This window comes from Chelon labrosus, assembly GCF_963514085.1.
Source record: "Chelon labrosus genome assembly, chromosome: 15".
Taxonomy (NCBI): Eukaryota; Metazoa; Chordata; class Actinopteri; order Mugiliformes; family Mugilidae; genus Chelon; species Chelon labrosus.
This window is the reverse complement of record NC_140348.1, coordinates 9,942,915-9,965,935: the sequence shown is the minus strand read 5'-3', so window position 1 is coordinate 9,965,935 and position 23,021 is coordinate 9,942,915. Positions and strand designations below refer to the sequence as shown.

Here is a 23,021-nt window from a genome sequence, read left to right as displayed (position 1 = left end):
TATAATTTTAATTTATCTGATTTGCTATGTTGGATGATACGGATAGAGCATGGACATCTTAGTTAAATGTTTTCTTAAAATAACTGAAATAAAGAATAGTTAGCAAGACAGACAATGTGGTTTGTCACCTGGTTCCAGTCCTTTGTGCTTCTGGGCATGGGCATAAAGAGGAAGCACGCCTCTATAGCTACCCTTTTATGGAAAGTAAAAGGAGGCGGGTATCGTTTTGATTGGAAGATAAAATGGGTGGAAATTTTTCAATTAATTAAGTCAAATTGTTCATATTGTACCTTTCGTTGATTAGAGCTGAATGTACTGTATTTTTTTTGTTTATATTGCAGAGTTTAATATGTATTTGTTGGGACAAACAAGTCAAGGAAGTTATGGTTTTATTGTTAATCATGTCCGTCCTCCCTTCACAGATCTACTCTGATAGGCTGATTTGAACTGGAGAGAAGACCTATCAGAGTATATATAGGCTGAGAATGGTTTTTAGTTGGGTTAGTTTTTTTTGTATGCTATGAGAAGAGCAGCACCCCATTTGTCTTTGTTAAACGACTGCCTTTGTTTGAAATATGGAGAATAAAAGTCATCCTGTTTTTCTGCACACCTCCTGGCGAGCGTGATGTGTTTGTGGTCCTGCATCTCTCTTTACAACAGACATTTATACTTTACTGAGTTTGGTTCTGTTTGTGCTTATGTGGATTTGATTGCAGCATTTTGCTCATTTGTTTGCACAATTAAAGTTTTAAACAAAAGTAAGAATGCTTTTGTAAGAGAATAACTGCACAAAATGAGACAATTATTAAGCTTCTCATAAAAACATTGAATCCAAAAGGCCTTATCAACACACAAACCGTATGTATTTGCTGTGTTGAGCTAAAGTATGAGGCTATAAACGATACTAAATAAAGAGCCGTTTGGGAGCCAAAAGAACCGGTTCTTCTTTGGGAGCCGTGGCAAAAGAGTTGTCTCTCAGAGAAGAACCCTGGATTTGTTTTGAATCTGCAGCCTATAGGAAAGACCTGTTTGACTTGTATTAAAAACTCCTTGCATCAAAGATTTCTAGAAAGCCTACAAGTCCAGATGGCCTTGATTGAGCATGTTTTTTGGATATACATCTGCTAGTAATGCGGGAATTCCAACCTTTTTTGGACACCCAGGCGTTTATTTAGATGGAAGACCCAACACTAAGCTGAGCTGTGAACGTTCAAATGTCAAAACAATACTGTTCATTGCTATTGCTGGCTTTACTGCTCTGGGGCTTTAACACATGTAAAGTTAAATATACGTGGGATTAATAAACATGTCCTATGTCTTATGTCATAAATGCAGTCTGTGCACAGTCTCAACAAAATACTCTTAACGTCAGTTAATATACCTGAACCTATGAATGAAAGAATGAATCATGAACTTTAAACTGTTTAAGTTGTTTTAATGTCAGCTTGGAAGCCACTTGTTGCTCTGCGCCGCTTCTTCTTCTTCTTCTTCTTCTTCTTCTTCTTCTTCTTCAAGGTAATGTATCTTCCGGTTCGGCCACTAGATGGAGCCCTCCACTCAGACGCCACACACTATTTCAGTTCAGTTAATAGTACAGTAGTTGTGAAACACATCTAAACTGACAGTGACAGAAGTCCAAGCGTCTGGTGATTGAATATCACCTGAAAAGGGAAAGAGGAAAGGCTTTAAACCATACAATTGGAATCAATCAATGTCCCTGGTAGAAGACATCCAGACGCACACATCTGGAGTTCAGAAGTGATCTGGGGGTTCTGTCCTCGTTCACTGACCCTCTCTCTAAAATTATCAGCCATGACGTGTGTGTCTCTCATATTTCTGCCGGCCGATGGGACTAGCTAAGAATAGCACAGACGCAGATTAACACTGCTGCTATCTCTCTCTCTCTCTCTCTCCCTCTCACTCTTTTGAAAAACCAATTATTTTCCATCTGTCACTTCGACAACCTTGACTTACCATGTATGTCTTGACCTTTTCCTATGTTTAACCTCTGATCTCATCCATTTTAATGTAAGGATGCAGAGCTACCTGAGGTACCTGTAGACCATGTACAGCAAAGCTCATAATAATCCTAACAAGAAATCATATACAATGACTGCAGCATATTTACTGAGCACTGTGGTGCAGGTAAAAAGTTGTTCTTTCTTTTCTTCTTGCCTGAAAAAGACCCAACTTTACAACTGGAGAACTCTGTTGACACAAAGTTTTGTCTGTGACTTTGAACTTATAGTTGCAGCCACCCACATGAACGATAAGAGATGTGCTAAATGTCACATCTAATCCTTGGATGGAGCAGGATCTCCTGAGTATGTGGGGGTGGCCCTCAGAGAGCATCTGTCAAACACCCAACCACACTGTACGGCTGGTTGAACGGCTCATTGTTTTAGGGTGAATTTTGAACCCACATACAATCTACTTCCTGTGTGTGTGTGTTGATTGTTTGCGTTTATGCGTGTGCTTGTCTGTTCAGGTTCATAGTATCACTTAGAGCTGGAAAGTTACAACAGTCCCTTTGATCACTTTCTCCAAACCGCAGCTTTGTTTGGTCGCACAACTTAAATAAGCACATAGATCAGCTTAATGCAAGTGCAAATACACCAGACTGCTGCAGCTAACGCAAACAGACCAAACCAAGGATACTGACTAAAGCACACCGGCTGAAGACTTGGACGGATTTACAAGCTGCAGGGTTACTTCTAGGTGGATTTGTTAAAATAACTTTGCAGAGCAAGGCACAAGTCCACTTAAAGTCTTATGTTAAGTAAAACAAAAGTGTAATGAATGACCAAACTGTGTCAAATATGCGCTAAAGTCTGGGGTGGATATAATGAAAACCTCTAAAAATAACACATACTAAGTGGGGTTGTTTAAATTATGCTTGTTCATTACATTATTATCCAATCCAGTATACTTTAATGACCACACTGGTAGAAATGAGTCATCAGTCACATCAGAAATGTTGCCACATAGCTAAACGTAACAAATAAATATGTCCAGTTCTTCACACAAGTCACAACACCTTATATTCTACATTCTATTGGGTGTATGAATAAATAGGTTTATTATTTTTAGGCCACTGGGACACAGGATGAATGGGTTAAGGTCTGGACTCTGTGGTGGCTAATCCATGTGTGAAAATGATGTCTCATGCTCCCTGAACCACTCTTTCACAGTTTGAGCTCCATGAATCCTGGCATTGTCATCTTGGAATATGCCCGTGCCATCAGGGAAGAAAAAATCCATTGATGGAATAACCTGGTCATTCAGTATATTCAGGTAGTCAGCTGACCTCATTCTTTGGGCACATAATGTTGCTGAACCTAGACCTGACCAACTGCAGCAACCCCAGATCATAGCACTGCCCCCACAGGCTTGTACAGTAGGCACTAGGCATGATGGGTGCATCACTGCCTCTCTTCTTACCCTGATGCGGTGGTTCCCCACAATCCTTCCAGTTTTTAATCATGCGTTGGACAGTTCTTAACCCAATTTTAGTAGTTTCCATTATCTCCGTAGATGTTTTCTCTGCTTGATGCATGCCAATGATCTGACCCTTCTCAAACAGACTAACATCTTTCCCACGACCACGGGATGTGTCTTTCAACATGGTTGTTTAAGAAATGAGAAGCTACTCATTGCATCAGTTGGGGTTAAATAACTTGTTGCCAGCTGAAAGATAATCACCCATGCAGTAATTATCCAGTAGGAGGCTCGTACCTATTTACTTTTTTTTTGGCCAGGCGGTGTATTTATTTATACCTGTGCTGTAACTTGGGCTCAGTACAGTACTGTACAGAAAAACTATTTGAAAAGTTCTGTTAAAAAACATTAAAGAAGCATTTACGCTTGCATGTGTCCCCATGCTGATAACTGTATTTACTTTATTTAACCATATTTATTTATTAGCTAACTGAATACCGACCTAGGCCTCCCCAGTCAAGTGGGACCTGACATACTGCAGGATTACAAGGCCTGAAGGAAAGCCGTCCACCTATTTATGTGTCTGTGTGAGCAGATAGTGTTTCCACAGTGTCAGTCGGTAATGCTGAACAGCTGAGCAAACATGTGAAGTGAGTTTATCCACCGAGGAGAAGAGTTTTTATGACTTTCTGTTTAGCAGTCATCATGACTGAGAGCAGTTAAAACACCATAAAGTTAGTAAGTAGATCGCAGCATTTTCTCTACTGTACCACTGGTATCTGGCTAAACACTGCAGATAGACCTTATCTTTTTACAGAGTGAGGTCAACCTGTGAAAACAAAGCTAACCTCTGTCAAGGTTGTGTGTATCACGCCAGCTAATGGCTACAAGAAGTGCATAGACATGATAACAGTGATAACAAACAAATATTACGTGTGTGTCACAATTAACCAATGCTAAAGTCATTTAGTGGCTTAGTGAGCGGAGATAAATGCTGATGTCAACATTCTAACTTGTTGATGTAACAGATTTAATGTTTGCCACATGAACTATTGCAGTTTTAGTATGTTAGCTAATCAGTGTGTATTGTTGCTGGAAAAGAGACAAATGATTTGTTTTTTTTATAAACAAAAATGTCAGGAATGTGTGTGTACCTAATGTGATGGCAATCATCCAAGAGTTAAGATATGTCATTAAAACTAAAATGTCCAAAATTTAAAGTCAGTGCATCCCCACAGACACCATAAGATTCATCTTCTGGGGACCATGACCATTCATTAAACCACAGTTAAAATATTGTGGAAACATGTTAATACAAAGTACTGCTTATTTAATTTTTAGTCAATCCCTACATAACAGTTCCTTCTATTCTGACACTATAATGGGATTTACTGCTTCATACAGTATGTTGACACCGAAGATCTATACCGACCATGCATAACATTATGACCACCTTCCTAATATTGTGTAGGTCTCCCTTGTGCCTCCAAAACAGCTGTGACTCATCAGAGAATAGACATGGACCTTCTGAGGGTGTCCTGTGGTGTCTGGTAACAGAATGTTGTTAGTGGGGGCCTTTGGATCCTGTGGATTGAGGGGAGGGGCCTCTGTGGATCATCCCACAGATACTTGATCAGTTTGGGATCTAGTGAATTTGGAGGCCAGGTCAACACCTTGTGCTGTTCTTCATGTTTTTTAGTTGCTCCTAAACCGTTTTTGTGCGTGTGTCTGTGTCAGGCTGCATCCTGCAAAATGGCAATGGAGTTGGTGTAGGCAGGATCTCAAGACATATTGAGGAAATGCACTCAATTTCCTCCAAGGTTCCTATCTCACATTCCTGGAATGGAAAACTGTGTTGTTGATGACAATGGCAGCAGTGGATGGAGAAAATGAAAGTTATTATATTCTAATGATGCTCTGAAGTTTGATAAAATTAGGTTTTGGATGGAGAATTACTAAATTTGAACATGTGGAATATTAAGTACTTGAAGATGACATTACAGTTGATCAAAGAATGACTGAGCTTTGTCCTGGACTAGCTGACGTATGTTAAGATTTTTCTTTTGAGTAGAATTACATCGGGTTGCTTTTCTTTCACAGTCTCTTGTGTTAAATCAGTGAGATTCTGCTTTAAAATATTGATATCCATTCGCAGTCAGATTAGACAACATAATAATCATGATCGGCATGAGATGATAGCCATATTGTTTGTTGTTTGTGTTGTCAGGGAGACAAAGCCGTGAAACTGGATCAACTGATGCAGCCTTACCCACTTGAAATTTTTATAATGTATGTGTGCTTCTCTAATATAATTCTGCCAGATTTGCATGTACTATTGTTATGCATGTGGCGGAGAGTGAAATCACACATATCTGTACAAAATGCCTCCTTTTTGGAGATGAAACGCAGGTTCCCACAACCTAAATAATTAAACATCTTACGTTTTTCCTTAGGGAAGGACAAGAGAGTTTTTTTCTGTGCTTTGTTGCTGGTAGAATTGCACAAATATCAAGATATTTATGTGATTATTCACTCTCTTGCCAGTTCATTAGGAACACAAGTGAAAACAAATGTAGTCTAATAAAACTGTCCGTGCCAAATCTAGATTCATGATGGTTATGTTATTCAGCATTTATGAAAAATAAGTGAGCTGTTGATTGTACTGTGTTTTTATTCCAGAGGGTGTGGTTTGTATTATTTAATTGTATTGTGTTGAACTGGCACATGTTTCTGTTATTTTGACAACCCCATTTTAGTCAACCAGGCTAAATAAAAGAAAAACTGTTTTATTTAGTTCAATACAGCACCACTAACTATATCCTCCAAAATGTTCATACAGTTAAATTACCACTACCTTTCTTACACTGCTTCATAATTAAGTGAACATCATACTGAACAGAATTTAGTGCACGATTGTTATGTTAGAATACATTTTCACTAGCATGAAAAATTAACTGGATAGTGACCATATAATAATAATAATAATAATAATAATACATTTTATTTAAAAGCGCTTTTCAAGATACTCAAAGACACTTTACATAAAAAGGACATCAAATTAGCAAAACAATGTGAAATATAACATCAAAAACACAATAAACTGAGCTAAACATTAAAAGCAATTTTAAAAAGGTGTGTTTTTGTCAGAGATTTGAAGGTAGGAAGGTCGGTACAGTCGCGGATGTGTTTGGGGAGAGAGTTCCAGAGGGAGGGGGCAGCTGCAGAGAAGGCTCTGTCGCCCCAGGTTCAAATATGTGCGTAATTGATTTATTTAAACTAAAAACTGTAACTCAAACCTATAAAGTACTGTGTAGTTCGTGTGTGTTTTTGTAGACTGTAAATTCACTCCTCACCTACAGTATAAACATTTCCTAAAACAATAGTGAGCACATGACCTATTTCCTGCCAATAATTGTTATTCTTTCGGGGGTTTATTCACAATAATGTCACAAAATGTTCTCATATTTCATGATAGTATATTAAAAAGAATATGTGTTTTAAAAGAAATGCTAATTTAAAAAAAAAAACAGCTGCCCTGGTGGCGCGGTGCTCTTGACCCAGCTGCGGCTTGAACTTCAGCAGAGAAGAAAAAAAAGCTTGACGTCAGCCACGCTAGATTTCAGTTGTCCAAGATGGCGGAGGTGAGCGGGCTGAGGAGCAGAAATCACTTCGAGCCCAACTGCAAAAACCGAGTCGTTGACGAAGGTAAACTGTTTTTGAGTTTATGTGGTAAACGCGCAACAGTGAGCCGACCGAGGAGTCTGAATTTAAGTGAGAATTAAAATAGACGATTTGTCTTTCGCCGGTCTTTGTCGCTTTTCCGTTAGCCTTCTGTTTTCAGTTGGGGACCCGCGGTGTTCTGCCAAATGTGGTACCCCTGCCAGAACATGTCTCCTCTAGCTGTCAAACACAGTGTCAACACAGTTCAAACTGTGTGAAAATGAGCTATAGTGAGATAAATTTTATCAGGTTGTGTTTTCTCTCTCACGCATTGCGTTTTATCTTCGGTAAAGCAGGAAAGCTTGTTGTCTGAAACTGTTTGTGACCCGGATACAAATTTATACGCGACACCTGCCGGCTCGTTTGTCCGGGCCGTCACTTTCACCTGGCCCGGGGAGCAGGCGACTGTTCGTCCGCGGTTTCTTATCTTTAAACCGGCTTCCATAGCTGCACGGTCACCGGGAACTGAAGCAGCATGATGTTTCTGAACTTTGAAACCAGTTCCCTGTGCCGGAGTTTCACAAACCACTTAACATTACGCTAATCTCATCACACTAATGACTGGGATATTTTTAAAGACCCTATTATTAGTGCGTTCAGTTCAGCCAGCAGACTTGTACAAGGAAAACATTACCCTTTAAATAACCAGATAATTTACACGAGTGTTTGTGTATTTGATGGAGAACTACAAATGAAGAGGAGTAAAGGCTGGACATAAACATACTGTTGTTTTAAACTCAGTTTAAGCTTGAAAATCTAGTTTAAAACGTGGGTGTGATTCATTTATGTTCTACGGAGACTATTTTCTTTAATCACGGTTCACACGATTCATTGTTGAGGTTGTTCTATGATCAAACTTATTCATTTACAAACTATTAAATGCACAAATTACTTTTAAATTGGCCTTATACTGGCTAGTTGGCCCAAAAGAACAGCGCTGTTCTTGAGTATGACTTAAAGCAGAGTGATGTGGAGCTGAAACAATCGGTAAACATAACATTTTTAACTGCAAAATATTCTGCAACTACTTTCAAAATGTATTCGTCATTTGAGTAATTTTTCGCCCTGAAATTTGTGCAGCTTTTCTTTGCATTTTGGACTTTTATTTTGCAGTTTTAAGACATTTCATAAACTAAACCACATTGCTTGATATTATATTGTGCAGGTTAATTGACAATAAAAAGAGGTGGTATTGATGCAAATTCTAGCGCCGTGTGTTTAACCTTGTGAAGGCTGGTAAGCAAATATTGAAGAGTCAGTCCCCTTGGCTCATCGCTGTGATATGATCTATAGTATTTTATTGAGATAACCCTTGTGTCTACTTTAATACATGCCAGCTCGACTCTGTGGCAATTCCTAAACTGTGGCTGCTCTCAGTCTGCACTTTGCCCTCACGGACAACCAGCTGGTGTGCTTGCTGCAACTGAACATGTGTCCTCCTTGACTCGTTTACACTTGACTCGTTTACATAGAAACAGAGTCGGGTTGTTTATTGATGTGTGGGAAAGTCAGTGTACCTGTATCTTAATAGACTACACTCTCCTCCATCAACTCAGTTGTGCTTGCATGTCTCTGGATATCAGAAGAAGGTGTTGTAACCCTGCTTGCAAATCCCTGGCATTAATAATCAGGAGTTGCAACAGTAGAAAGGCGATTTTCGCTGCTTTCCCAACAGTTAAAGCCCCAACTTTCCCTCCTATGAGGAATTTAAAATGTCATTTGACTAATACATGATGCAAGTTACTCCCCAAGGTTTGTTCGTGTCTTAATTCCTGCTCTAAAACTTTTGAAAGTGTCAGAAAGTATGAAACCTTCAATATTTAGACAGCTGCTTAAGTGGACCACAGTGTTATCAAAGCCTCAGATATAGTGCAGGAGTCGAGGGAAGGCCGAGCCGATTTCGGATATAGCTCTGAGATGTAGGCTAGCTTGCATATGCAGGCTATTCCTGATATGCCTAGTTAAAGATAGACTAGAGAGAAGGGGACGGGATGCAAGACTGTGTTTATGCGTGATGCTTCTTTCTCAGTGTGTGTCATGTTCATGTGGAAACTCATCCATTGGTAAATTTGTGTCTGAGTGTATGAGATGGGAAACATGCAGGCTAGTTAACATCTGCTCAGTGACTCCATAAGATAAGAAGTAGTAAGGTGGCTAATTATAGTTCTGCCCTCATTTTCTGCAAGCTGAGGAGTGGGACAGTGCATTAAGCACTTTATCAGGAAGTGTGAGTGTTGTGGTTGTGTTGAGTGCACACATCAGCAGAGATGATGGTTTCGACTGGCTCCGTTATGCTTCCTTGCATGCTTACTGTGTTTTGTCTCTATCTCGCATTCTGCTGCGATACAGACTCCTCGCAGTCCCAGCAGAATAGTGTCTTTGTGTGGGTCCCCTCTATGGCTGCAGTTTGTGCCACTTCATTCTGCTGAGTGCTGCTCTGGACTTGATGGGAGCCTGCAATGCCACAGACTGAGAAAATGTTCAGGGCTAATTTGTGTGCGGGGCAGATTACTGTAACTGCCTTGAGCTTGCAGCATTGCAACTTCTCTCTTTGCAGCACCTTCAGATTGGATGTCCCATTCACACTTGATCCTATTGAGCATCTTTGAAATTGTTTAAACTACCATTACTGCTTAATATGTAGATTGTTTGTACAGTCAACCATAAAGGTATTGACACACCAAGCCAACAAAAATAAACTACCAGCAATGACGGCTGAATGTGACATCGTCTGTGTCTGGACGGAAAAGTTGCATTTTAACACGCCACAAAAACTAAAGTCAAAGTCAGATCAGATGAAAAATGAGAAGCGCCTTCCGTGTACCCTTTGGCCTCCTCACAAGCCAATCAGAGAGATCTTTCTCACCTACGTGTTCTGCAGCTAATTCACCATGTTGATGTTGATGTTACTGGATACTTGAGTTAGACCAGTGCTCAGGCTAATAAACTCTGTATTATTGATTCATCTATTTGATCTATTAGTCACAGAGCACATTTTAGTTTTTCCAATTCGCTTCAAGTTGTGTTCTGGTTATGTGAGAACATCTGATCTTTTTTTTTTGTTTGTTTTTTTTACTTATCTGATGTGAAATCTATAATCTGTATTACCTGCAGGCATAGAACAAGGTTGTAAAAAACGTGTTTGTACTTTGAGTTCCTTCTTTCTGTTTAATCACAGAGTCTGGGAGACATTTGATTTGGAAGTCTAACCAGTAAAGCTGCATTAAAAACACATCGTCTTTCAGTAGTTATCAACCTACAGTTACAGTACTTCATTTAGTATTCAAAGTAACGCTCCCTACTTCTAGCTTCCTAATTGTGAGGATTTGCTGCTGAACTTTGTCATGTGATGCTGAATTTAATATTTTTGTGAGGTTTAGTTGAGTTTCTTTACATGTCAGACATATCTAATGGGTGTCTCTGAAGCAATAACAGGAGCTCGTAGTGATCTTTTACTCTTCTGTCCCAGCGTTTTGTTTTCTCTCCGACAGACAGTGACTTTTACGTAGGGCTAATCGAGGATGGTAGCCAAATTAGAAGGGATGTGTCATGCTGGTTTGCCAAACCCTAATTTGAATCTTGTCTGAGACACAACTGAGACAGAAGTACAGCTCAGTGGGTAATCGCTTACATATTTCGGTGAGTAACATTTAATACATGTGGTCCAACCTGTTTGGTGGACGGAGATAATCACTTACTCGAGGTGTTGCCTCAATCCTCCGCCTGTGATTTCTGTGTAAAGGAGGTGAAAGAGTTTCCTTCTTCCATAAGACAAAGGGAACTGGATATTTAGTTTGTATAACTGTATAACAAGTTGTGTGAAGTTATTTTATTGGATTATTTTTAGTCAATTGACAGAAAAGAAACTTTTGATTATCAAATAATTGTTTTTAGGCTACCCCAGCTCCTCCAGTGGGAGTATTTTAAGATTTCTGTGCTCTTGATATGACGTTAAACTGGGCGTGTTTGTGTTCTGGCTTATTGTTCGGAGTAAACAAGATATTTGAAACCATCTTCTGTGAGCTGTTGGATTGAAATTAAAAGGAAGTAGTTGCAGGCCTTGAAATAATGCTACAAAGACGAGCAGTTATTCAGCGTATTTAACACTTGTTCTGCTGGATATGAAGGAGGAAGTCTTTAAGTTTTAGAGGAAACATGCTTTAGATTTGCAGGAAAAAAATCTTTTGTGGAAACACAAAAGCTGGTGAGAAGAAAAATGCATCAACACCGTCCTGGTAACTTACTTTACTTGTGTCCTTTTTTCTGGCCCTTTGTGATTTTCAGTGCTAAGCTATTTTGGAGCTTGACCTAGATGGGAGGACCAGAGTGGATAACAGTATTTAGCCCAGCAAAAAATGTTGGAAAGATTCCCGTCTTCAGTTTGATCCATATACTAGGGCTTTCCACTTTGTCATTAATCTCTCGGAATAATAGTTTCTCTCATGTAAACGATACTATGTCAGAAAAATACTGTTGTACAGAAAAGTGATGTCTTACCACATAAACCTGCCTCCACATTCTTTTCCTTCTCACCCTTGACATGCAGCATTATGTTATGCAACTGCTGTAATTTCATCTTGCTGTCTACATTTTGTCATTTTGTCTAAAGGCCTGAGCGGTGTGGAAGATGTTCCCGTTTTCCGACATAAGCAGAGGCCTCCTTTAGCCAGACCCGAAGACCTGGAGGATGAACTGCTTCCCACTAACAGGGCCTCAAGCTCGGGCAAAAATGCCAGCCTCACCCCGTCAACAGATGAAGAATTTCTGGAGGAAGAGGTGAGGTTTTAATGCGTTTCCTTCCATGTTAGGACCTACTGACTACTAGGGCTTTGACTCCGAACTTCGTTATTCGAATATAATTCGATTATTTTAAAAATTGAACGAATTTTAGGGATCTCTTAATATTCGAACCTGTATGGGAATTATTTTTTGTAAATGTGTTTGCTTGTAAACGTTGTTTTCAATTCAGATTCCGAGTTTTTTTTTTTTTCACGCCTGGTGAAGTAAAATCGCGAGCTCATTAGCAAGGCTATTGTTGGTCATCTGGGCTCCTGTAGGTAACGTTAGCATGCTAGGTTCCTGTAAGCTGTGTATTTCCGATGGAGCGTTAACTGTGTCGTAACAGCATCTTCTGTTATATTCTGCTCGTTACATCTTCATTCCGACACTGAATATCTTGTTTGCTTAATAATAAAAATTTTAACACGCATATATACTCAGCCTTTCGTGCACGTAGTCTATTAACATTGACTGATACACTGCCCTCTGGTGGACAGAACATATAGAACTTAAGTTTGATACCAATATCAGTCTTACTGAAGACATTTAATGGTCAAAATATAATTAATAAATATTCGAATATATTCGAATTTTAATATTAATAAACAAACGAACTTCGAATATGATTTTTGGGCAAAAGTCAAAGCCCTACTGACTACCATGTATACCAAATCAAACTAATATTTGAATGAGGTGTTTTATAACTTTTTCACTAGTCTGAACGTTTTAACCCAGGTTTGGACTTCAAGTTTTACTCATGACAAATCTATATGAAAGAAAACAAAGGAGATTAATACAAGAAAAATACGTACTATACATATTAAGGAAAGGAACAGATGAGGATTAAGATATCATCTTCCGATATCAATGTCAATTAGAGCTACAACTATTGTTTTTTATTTCTCATTCAGTTTATTAATATGATGATACTTTTCTGAATTAATTGAGAAGTGGTTTGGTCTACCAGAAAACAGAGATAAGTCCTGGTGGGATCGTCAAACAGCTTTTGTGCAGCCCAAGAAAAGGATATTCATCGGTTGAATATTTATCTGCTCACTTGAATGGATCAACTTTCCAAAAAACTCAAAATGCAAAAACAAAGCTTTTTTGTTATTTTGATTATTTAACGTGTGAAAACTTCTGGCTGTATTTGCTTTAGGCCAGACTCCTCAAGTGTTCATGTGACGCATTGTCGGCTCATCTCCGCTTTGTAATTTTCAGTTCTGTCTCCTTCCTGCCTCATCAGCAGTAAAATCACTTCTCTCAGTGTCAGGGGAAAAAAAAACAAAAAAAAAACGACTGATTGCAACGTCTTGTCTTCAGGCTGCGGTAGAGGAAGAAAAGGCCAGGCCCATCCAGATCGTTCTAGCCAATGAGGATGAACACAGCTTTGAACTGGACGCCGCCGCACTGGAGAAAATCCTGCTGCAGGATCACGTGAAGGACCTGAACGTTGTGGTTGTGTCTGTGGCCGGGGCTTTTCGCAAGGGCAAGTCCTTCCTGCTGGACTTCATGCTGCGCTACATGCACAACCAGGTGAGATGAAATTATGTTGTGTTATTTTCATACCTGCTGTTAAATACCAAACACATAATTTTGTTGTAGATGCTGACAACTTGAAAAGTAATGAAATGTTTTCATTAAATCTGTTTCTAAGGAGATCAATAAGCTGTCGATGTACACTTAGCCTGAATCATTTTATATCGCTGGTGAATCCTTTATTAATATCAAAAATAAATGATCTCATCTCACATGTGTTTACAAATGCAGATTTAAGAAGTTTAGTTTGTCAATGGCCTTGTTTAAACTTTGTAATAACACACGTCCTGAGTGATCCAACCACTAGTGGCTAGCTTTAACTGTGTTTATATTCATTTATTATTCTATGTAATTTATTGTTAAAGATATTTTAGGTGTTCACCATGTTAACACCTGTAGGACTGCTTTTTTTTTACACAGAAAACTAATTAAGAATTGATTAAAAGAAGAAATGGATTGATAAGTGGAATTGACAATGACATTGATATTGGTAAAGTTTAATCAATCCATTCCTTGTATGAACACACGTGTAATGGCCACATTGACGGACAGGTTAGAGATTCCTAAATAAATAAGAACTCAATATGACACAACTCACAACTCAAATGGCACTTTTCATGGTTCTGTAACAGTGGTGGAAAGAGATCCGTCACTGTTGCATAATATTCTACCACATCCCAGATGGAGCCTGTGTGTGACCACAGGTATGTACTTGGAGTTAGTTGCTTGTGATTGGATAACTCATGAAGTGTATTGTAGACCAATACAACAAACCAGCCATAAAAAAACTAATTCTAAAACATGACTGTGTTAACAACTGAATATTATCTTCATCATCGTAAAGGTAAACCTAATGGTAAAAGAATCATCCATAAATTGGTGCCATACCCTGCACACATTTTTCATGTACAAGTCTAGATACTTTTCTTGTCAGACTTCAGGCGCGGAGCCTTAGCCTGGTGCTCAGTTTCAGTTCGGAGCTAAAGAAACATACACCATATTGTTCTTCCTCTGGGTCTTACTACTGAGTAGCACTGTCCACAAGGACAGCAGACACCTTGTGTGTAGGAGACAAGCAAAGACAAGTGCCTCGAAGATGGCTCTCATCAGGAGATAACATGCCCGACCAGGAAAATAAGATGTTGAGCAACCTGCTGAATAATTAGACTGGGTGGTTTAACTGGTCTTGGCTTTCTGGGAAGTTTGTCATGATGTAATTTCAGAGTAAGAGTTGCAGACTTGAAAATGGCACACCACACACAACATTCCTGTTCATTTCCATCTAACAACTGTGTCTGACACATGTAGACCTTCTGACAGCAGCTGGACACATAGAAGCACTCAGGATCACATTACACTCACAAGCACTCTTTATAAGCCAACAGACAACACACGCTCTAGGAGGCTACGTATGACCTGTTCTCACAGCTGTTGGGCAACCATGCTGCTCATGTTCACACTGATGCCAATTGTTCAGCTATTGACAGCAGGTGATGTTACATTAAGTGTACATACGTGTGGACAACTTTTACAGCAGGCATTTATTACCAAATGACAAATGATCCTGTTAAGTGCTTTCATCAGATCGTAGTTAGACTTTGAGCAGAGATAAAAATGTACAGTGTCTATAAAAAGTAGTCACCCCTCTTAGATGTGTTTCCCTTTTATTGGTTTTAATAAATTGAGTCAAAGTCAATATGATGTGGCTTTATACTTCAGCCACTTGAGACACATTCCCAGTATTCAGGTGATCTCCATTTCACTAATTGTGAGACTACTAATACCAGTTGACCCTCTGTTGGCCTTCTGATTGGTCTGCTGACCACCAACCAGAGGGCTCTAACCCTTTGTCAAGTCCCGACTCCCAACAGTTCACAAGTGTTGGTACAGCAGATGAAATAACCAAACATGAGAACTGGTGAAAAGACGTATTATAATAATAATAATACAATTCCCATGTCTGCCAGAGCGTCAGCACAGTTACTAACATTAGTTGAATGGACCCCTGCATGGCCATTGTTTGTCATTGTTGTTTTAGTTTAGTAAAACTAAACTAAAACGTCTAAATTGTAAAATAAAAACTTAATTATAATGACCATAATTCCAATTATAAAAGCAATAAAAGGGGTTCAGTCCTTCCCTGGTTACATCCAAGGGTTTGAATGCTCTTTATAGGCGCTCTATTGTTGTTCAACCAGGAATCGCAGCTCTCACTTGCAAATCAGGTGTTTGCTTTTGAAGCTATATTTCCTCCTTGTGGTTAGCGGCTCTCATCTGTTTCTGAGATAAACAGACATGGTCAAAATGTGTTGAAGCTTGTTCCACAACCACAACAAATGTTTGGGGAGAAGCGTAAAAAGCATAAAATGAGCACTAAGGTAATAAACGGATCACTGAGAGTATTTTTATTTTTTTTCCCCCATTTAGTTTTAATCTGATCTCCTGTTGCAGAGTGATCTGTTCAAACATGTCACTGTTCTCACAATAAAACTGTAAATCACAGGAACACTAAAACATCAGTAACTGACTTTCTCAGTTAGCATTGCAGTGTTGGATGACTGGTTATTTGAGGCACATAAATATCAACAAGTAGCTGGAGTTTGGGGTGACTGACAGCAGTACTTTGTTCTAATGGAAGTGTGAACATGCTGATTAAATCTGACACCAATATGGACACAAGGTTGTAATATAGTGTTGTCACAAAAGTAAAGTTATATAAATCCACCAGGTGCTAAACGGCCAAATGCTGATGGACTTCAGTTTGTTGACCCATTTCTTTTTACTCCTCCTTTCTCTCATACCGTTATCTCTCCACCTCCTCTACAATCTCCCCCCTCCTGCCCTTCGTTCTTTACTTTCTCATCTGCCCTTTTACTCCATGTGAACTTCAATCTCTTTTTTTTTTTTTTTGTCTCTTCCCTCTTTCTCTCTAGAAGCAGAGCAACTCGTGGATAGGAGGCGATGACGAGCCCCTGACAGGGTTCACCTGGAGAGGAGGCTGCGAGAGGGAGACCACAGGAATTCAGATCTGGAGCGAGGTCTTTGTGGTGGACAAGCCTGATGGCAGCAAGGTAGACTGTCTCCGGATGTGCTCCTCTTAAATACTTCATTTATGTTTTGTTAAACACACAAACTCATACTGTATCTTGTTCAAACAGGTCGCTGTGCTGCTTGTTGACACTCAAGGAGCATTTGACAGCCAGTCCACCATAAAGGACTGCGCCACTGTGTTTGCCCTCAGCACAATGACCAGCTCTGTACAGGTGACGCTTAAAGCATTTTTATAGAAACTGTTCTTTTGTCCTTTTCTTCACAAAACATTAACTGTGGTGTTGTTTCTTTTCATTTTTTAGGTTTACAATCTCTCCCAGAACATACAGGAGGACGACCTGCAGCATCTGCAGGTTTGTGTCTTACGTCTCCTCCCAGGAAAATATAGCATCAGTCTGTCACACGTTCTATTTCTTAAACATAATTTGTTTTTCTCATGTTCAGCTCTTCACAGAATATGGCCGGCTGGCAATGGAAGAGATCTACCTGAAACCTTTCCAGGTACTGGAAACTTCCACTGACTGTGTGTACATGAATATGTCATTTAGGTGTGAGCATGCACCATGTACACACGTCATTATGCACAGATACTGATGAATAATATGAGTGATTTTTCATGACTTGTTTTGTCTTTTATTTTATAATATGCAAATCAGTAGCATCACAAACAATACAGAATGCATTCTGTTAATATGAGTGATTGTTAAATAAAACAGGAAAGGTATGGACACTAATAAAAATAAAAATAAATCTTAAATTGTTTCCTTAAATGGTAGAAATAATAAAAAGATAAAGAAAATATTATTATCTCAGCTATGTTTTTGTTTTTTTGGGGGGTTTTTTCCCCCCAAAATCCAGCATAACGTATAATTGTGTCTCTGTGTTTCAGTCCCTGATGTTCCTGATTCGGGACTGGAGTTATCCTTATGAACACTACTATGGACTGGAAGGAGGAAACGCCTTCTTGGAGAGAAGACTGCAGGTGGGATTTACTTTTCAAGCACATTTGTGTCTGGAGAATTCAGACTGCTGGACATTTTCTACCCTGATATTTGAACACATGTTGGGGTCCATGTTAGAGTGACAGTGACTAGCAAACGCTTTCACTGTGCTGCTTTTTGCTGACGCAGGTTAAACAGAACCAACATGAAGAGCTGCAGAATGTGAGGAAGCACATCCACTCCTGCTTCTCCAACATTGGCTGCTTCCTGCTGCCACATCCTGGCCTCAAGGTGGCTACTAACCCGTACTTTGACGGCAGGCTGAGAGGTGAGAAAGTAACACGCATGCATTAGTAATGCAGAGAGCATGCTGATCTGAAAGGGCATGCACCAGAAATACAATCGGTGAGTGAGTGTGTTTTTGTTTCAGACATCGATGATGACTTTAAAAGGGAGCTGACCAAGCTGGTGCCTCTCCTCTTGGCTCCTGAACAACTGGTGGAGAAGGAGATCGGAGGCAACAAAGTCACCTGCAGAGATCTTCTGGAGTACTTCAAGGTATGCATGCTTTCATACTGATTGGCCAGGGGTTGATAAACTTAAACTAAAAGCTTTAGGTCAAATAAACATTAACAACATTAAAACCTGATGTTAAAAGGACATGCCTGCTTTGTGCTGTTAATTCCCTGTGTGAGCTGCCAGACCTTTAACATTGTACAGGAAACACTTCATCATCTGCACTGTTTTTCATTCCTGCAGGCTTACATAAAGATCTACCAAGGGGAGGAACTGCCTCATCCCAAGTCCATGCTGCAGGTTAGTTTAAAAACAAGAGGATCTTTAAGAGTATGGGTCCGAGTTGTAGGTTTTAATCATCATCTCATACATTATATTATGTATCTCATTGTCTGTCTGTTTGTCAGGCAACGGCAGAAGCTAACAACCTGACCGCTGTAGCAGGAGCCAAAGACATGTACAGCAAGAGCATGGAGCAGGTGAGAATATGTTTATCTTTACCATCATGGTAAGACATTATCACATTATTCAACCAAACTCCAGAGAGAAGGAAGTTCTAATGTTCGTGTTATTAACCAAACCTTTTTTGCCGTGCCTTTGGTGCTCATCATTTCTCATTCATCTCAACAGATTTGCGGTGGGGACAAGCCCTATATTGCCCCGGCTGACCTGGAGCGCTGCCACGAGGAGTTTCGCGAGCACTCGGTGCATTTTTTCCGCTCCGTGAAGAAAATGGGCGGCGAAGAGTTCTGCCAGCGCTACCAGAACCAGCTGGAGTCAGAGCTGGACGAGGCCTACACCAACTTCTCCAAACACAACGACGGCAAAAACATCTTCTACGCAGCACGGACGCCCGCCACACTCTTCGCAGTCATGTTCGCTACCTACTTGGTCTCTGGGGTGACGGGCTTCATTGGCCTCAGCACCTTAGCCGCGCTCGCTAACCTGGTCATGGGAGTTGCACTGATGACGCTCTGCGCATGGGCGTACGTGAAGTATTCTGGAGAGTTTAGGGAGGTGGGGACGATGATAGACCTGGTGGCCGACACAATCTGGGAACAGGTGAGGAGTTGGTGTAAAAGGAGTGTTTGCTTGTGTGTTTGTTCAGATAACAACAGCCTGTATGACAAGACATTGTAAAGGTTACTTTAAAATCTTTAGCTTGACTTGAATATTAAAAAAAGTAATGATTATTATAGTTAAAGGCTGATGTACAGTCTGTGTCTCTTGCACAATTACATTTGCCCTGAAACTAAGGATTATTTATCTGTATTTAAACCACAAAATGTCAGAAAACAATGATAAATAGCCTGTCACTATTTCCCAGACACCATAGAGATGCCTTTAAGCTCCATTTTTTAATACTGTTTTGTAAATGTTAAATTATTTTGCCAGAAAAACAACATTTTCACATTTTTGAAGCTAGTGAAGCAGCCCGTTTTTCTGTTTGATTATTTAAGTGCATCAGACAGTTACGTTAACCTTTAATGTTTTTACTTCATTTTGGTTTAGATCAGTTAGATTAATTAATAGTTTTTTGTCATATTATTGCCACTTATTATTTATTGTGCTGTGAAAGTTTTTGGACAGTGTCTTATACAAACACTAGGTATTTTAAGTTTTTAAAGTGAGTAATGTTTATTAACTGCTGTTTTTCCTACAATATATATAATACACAATGTGTGTTCATCTATATTATTTTTCCTCATCAGTTTTTTTTCTGTCAACTCAAGCGTTTCATTTCGTCTGTCACATCTTTGATCGTCCATCTCATCAAGTCTTTCAGAGCTCCTCCACACTGAAACCAAGGCAGCGCCTGCTTCACTTTTATTTGTTTCTTCTTTAGTAGTTGTTGTGACGCGCTGACGTTGCTCAGGAGGACAAATATGATTTTTATCTGTTTCATAAATGTTTGCTATTCACTACAAATGCAGCCCTCATGTCTCCTGTTACTTCTCCCGTCTCCTGTCTTTCTCTCTCTCTCTTCCTGCCTCCCCTGCTTTAACAGAGGTCGGTCAGAAAGGTGAGAGGTGTCTCCTCCTGTTTCTCTGATCTCCTTACCTGATTTCCTTTCTCCTCTATTTTCATTTGTCTGCATGCATTGGTGCGTTTTTTTTATTTCTCTTTAACCTCCCACCAGACCTCCCTGTCGATCTCTCCTGTCATTTATTTTCCCACCCTGTCATCTGGTGTTGGTCTTGTTCCTTGTTTAACTCTTGTTCCTCCCTGCTGTCCTCTCAGGTGTTTTCCAAACTTTTGGAGCCAGTCAGGAGCCGCCTGGCGTGGCCCATCTCTCTCCTCCCTTCCCTCCCTTCAGGAGCCACACTGGGACTCCAAGCTCTGTCTCCTCTCAACAACAACTACAAGAAGGCTAACTAGCTACTGGCTGGCTGATTTAGACTGTTAAACTTACTCCTCATATAGAAACTTCTGCTGGCTTCTTTAATTTTTAACTTTCAGTCCGATGGTGCTGGATTCTTATTCTTTATATGCGGACACGATCAGGGATCATCTTTGGATCCGAGGACCTGGATCATCCTGCCTCAACGGTTTTTCAATCATCTTATTCTGATGAATGTGGAAAGATTTTCTTTTAACTTTTCAGTTAAAGAGGTTTTGTTCATAAGTTTTGTTGAGTGGGTGTGTTTCTGTGGTCGCCACGTTGGAGACTACATCCTGTTTTTGTTCCATTCTTCCCTAACCTGCTTTCTTTCAGTTTCTCTGTCTACGTTTCTGGCGAATCTAAAGTTTGTTCTCACACAAACCCTTCTCTGTCTCCTCTCTTCTCTGCTGCAGGTTTTGAAGCCGCTAAGTGAACATTATATGGAGGACAGCGTCAGACAGACGGTGGTAAACTCTATCAAAGCCAGTTTGACTGAACAGGCCTCACAGCACGCCAAGTTAAAGACTCACTGACGCTCCTCCTCCTCCTCTTCGTCGTCGTGTTCTTCACCCTCCCACCCACTCGCTCATCGCGTTCAGCCGTAGGACTGTGGAACTAGTTCAACACCAAAGCTGTTTTTATTTGCCCCCCCCCACATCTCTTTGCTGCCCTGTCTTTTATTTGTCTGCTGTGGACCTGTAGGCTCGCGGGCTGCCCTGCTATTCATCGCCCCCCAGTGCCTCAAATCAGATACTGCATGAGAGGACAGAGCAGAGAAGCTGGCTGCGTTGCCTCTTGCCAAAACCTGAAGGATGTTCTCCAGTGTGCCATGCTGTGATAGATGAGTTTGTAATTTAGGCTGACACACACACACACACGCACACACACACACACAGGCTGCACTCGCTGCAGGACAGAGCTGTAATTCAGGGAAAACTGACACCGCTGTGGGCAGCTGTTGTCAACATTGGATGCAAACTGAAACCCTTTTTAATGTAATCATTTTGTCTTAAAGGCCAGGTACTTCCGAGCTCTTCCTTTTCAGCCTGATGACAACATTTTACACAAGCACAATGACTAATCGACTCAGAAAACTGTTTGATAAATGATTGTTCTTTTCTTTGACCCTTGACAAGCTGGAGAGGCAAATTAAACGGTCAAGTTTGTCTAAAACAAAAAGGAGCGCCGAAAATTCAGCTAAGCTGTAGTTCTTGTCTTCTGTTTTCTGTCTGCCTCCGTTAGTTAATGTGTCACACTACATTTATATAACTGAACTCTGGGCTCAGGTTGCTTCTAGATAACATCTGTACATCACGTTGTGATCGTTAAGCTGAAGAGCAGTGTGAAGCCTCGATCCTCTCGGCTCATTTTCTTTTTGTTTGTTTTGTTATTTTAGGAACGGACGTGTTTTACTTGGCCTTCTCTTTCTCGTAGCGGACCTCTGCATGGTGTTCAGAGCGACTGTGTTGTGTTGTGAGGAGCTTTTAGAGCCCAGATATAGTGACGTAGTTCATTTTAAACCCTCTCCTCCTTTGCTGCGGGTGGTTGAAGCGTAAGAACCACAGGCTGTACGTTTCATTCTTACTTAGGGAGTTCCAGCTGAGTTGTTTTCTAAATCATTCATGGTTTAAAACATCTGTTGTTGCAGGTTTTAACTTAAAGGAGGTTAAATATATTATTCGACTTTGTTGTTGATGGAAAGACTCCGCTCGCTGTCTGTTGTGTAAAATAAAGCTACTTGAAGAAGCTTTTAGCTTAGCATAAACCAGTGAGGTAATACTAGCTTGTTTTCCTCTTTTTTGCTGATTTTAACTTTCAGCAGAATCATGCCAGCTGTTCTCTGTATGTCCTGTCGTTATGCTAAGCTAAGCAGCTGTAGCTTTATATTTAACTGAAAGGCTTGTGAGTGGTATCGGTCTTCTCTGTCTCCCCGTATTCCTTTAACCGACGAGATAATACAAGCTGGATCTACCCAAAGCAACTTATAATAAAAATGTGATTTTTTTCCACTAGAGTAACCTCTCTGAATAAATCAGCTCTTTTATTTTAGCTCATCACACTAACAGCTGCACCACATCTGTCTGAGCTCTGTATTGATTCCATCCACATACTTTCTCACCTCAAGCGCCAGTCTGTACAGTCTTTGTGTTCATATTACAGATCGGGCATGTATGTCGGATTAATTATTTAAATACACTTTGTATACGTTTTATAGTGAATCAGTTGACAACGACTTTTTTTTCTTTCTTTTCTTTTCTCTTTCTCCTCCTGATCAACTTACCAGTCGGTGGTTTGTTAAAGAACGCTGCTGTAGGTTTACATAAGTTTTTCATTTAGAGGAGAACCAACAGAAACGTGTGAATATTCAGATAGAAAGATCTTGTTGATTGTGACGAGTGGGTCGGAGACATTGTCTGTCTGCCTTTTAAAGATATCTCTGGTAATTTATTTTTGAATAAAATGTTTACCTTTAAGAATAAATCATCAATACAACTCCTTTGGCTCATTTTTTTTGTGTCTGTTGTAACACCAAAAAGCAGTTTGTTTTACTTTTTTTCTTCTTCATGACTTATACACATATTTTTTTTTTTACACTTTATACTTTCACTGATCAACCACAACATTAAAACCACTGACAGGAGAAGTGAATAACA

General features: G+C 39.9%; 1 protein-coding gene across 4 annotated transcripts; it reads left to right on the top strand.

Annotated features, from left to right (window-relative positions):
- Positions 1-7,043: 7,043 nt before the first annotated feature.
- atl2 (atlastin GTPase 2) lies at positions 7,044-22,852 on the top strand (the record flags this gene model as incomplete). 4 transcript variants are annotated; one of them, XM_084561553.1, is made up of 15 exons in its annotated part: positions 7,044-7,143; positions 11,768-11,934; positions 13,261-13,473; positions 16,413-16,547; positions 16,635-16,739; positions 16,830-16,880; positions 16,972-17,028; positions 17,417-17,509; positions 17,658-17,796; positions 17,899-18,026; positions 18,228-18,284; positions 18,392-18,463; positions 18,615-19,046; positions 19,993-20,007; positions 20,226-20,750. In XM_084561553.1, the coding sequence occupies 15 exons, from the start codon at positions 7,071-7,073 to the stop codon at positions 20,361-20,363; spliced, it is 1,875 nt and encodes a 624-aa protein (XP_084417679.1). In that variant the 3' UTR covers positions 20,364-20,750. The 4 variants fall into 4 exon arrangements, with proteins under 4 accessions (XP_084417679.1, XP_084417677.1, XP_084417676.1 ...); XM_084561551.1 differs by lacking the exons at positions 19,993-20,007; positions 20,226-20,750 and adding an exon at positions 20,781-22,852 and having other exon boundaries at positions 16,410-16,547; XM_084561550.1 differs by lacking the exons at positions 19,993-20,007; positions 20,226-20,750 and adding an exon at positions 20,781-22,852 and having other exon boundaries at positions 7,071-7,143.
- Positions 22,853-23,021: the final 169 nt, after the last annotated feature.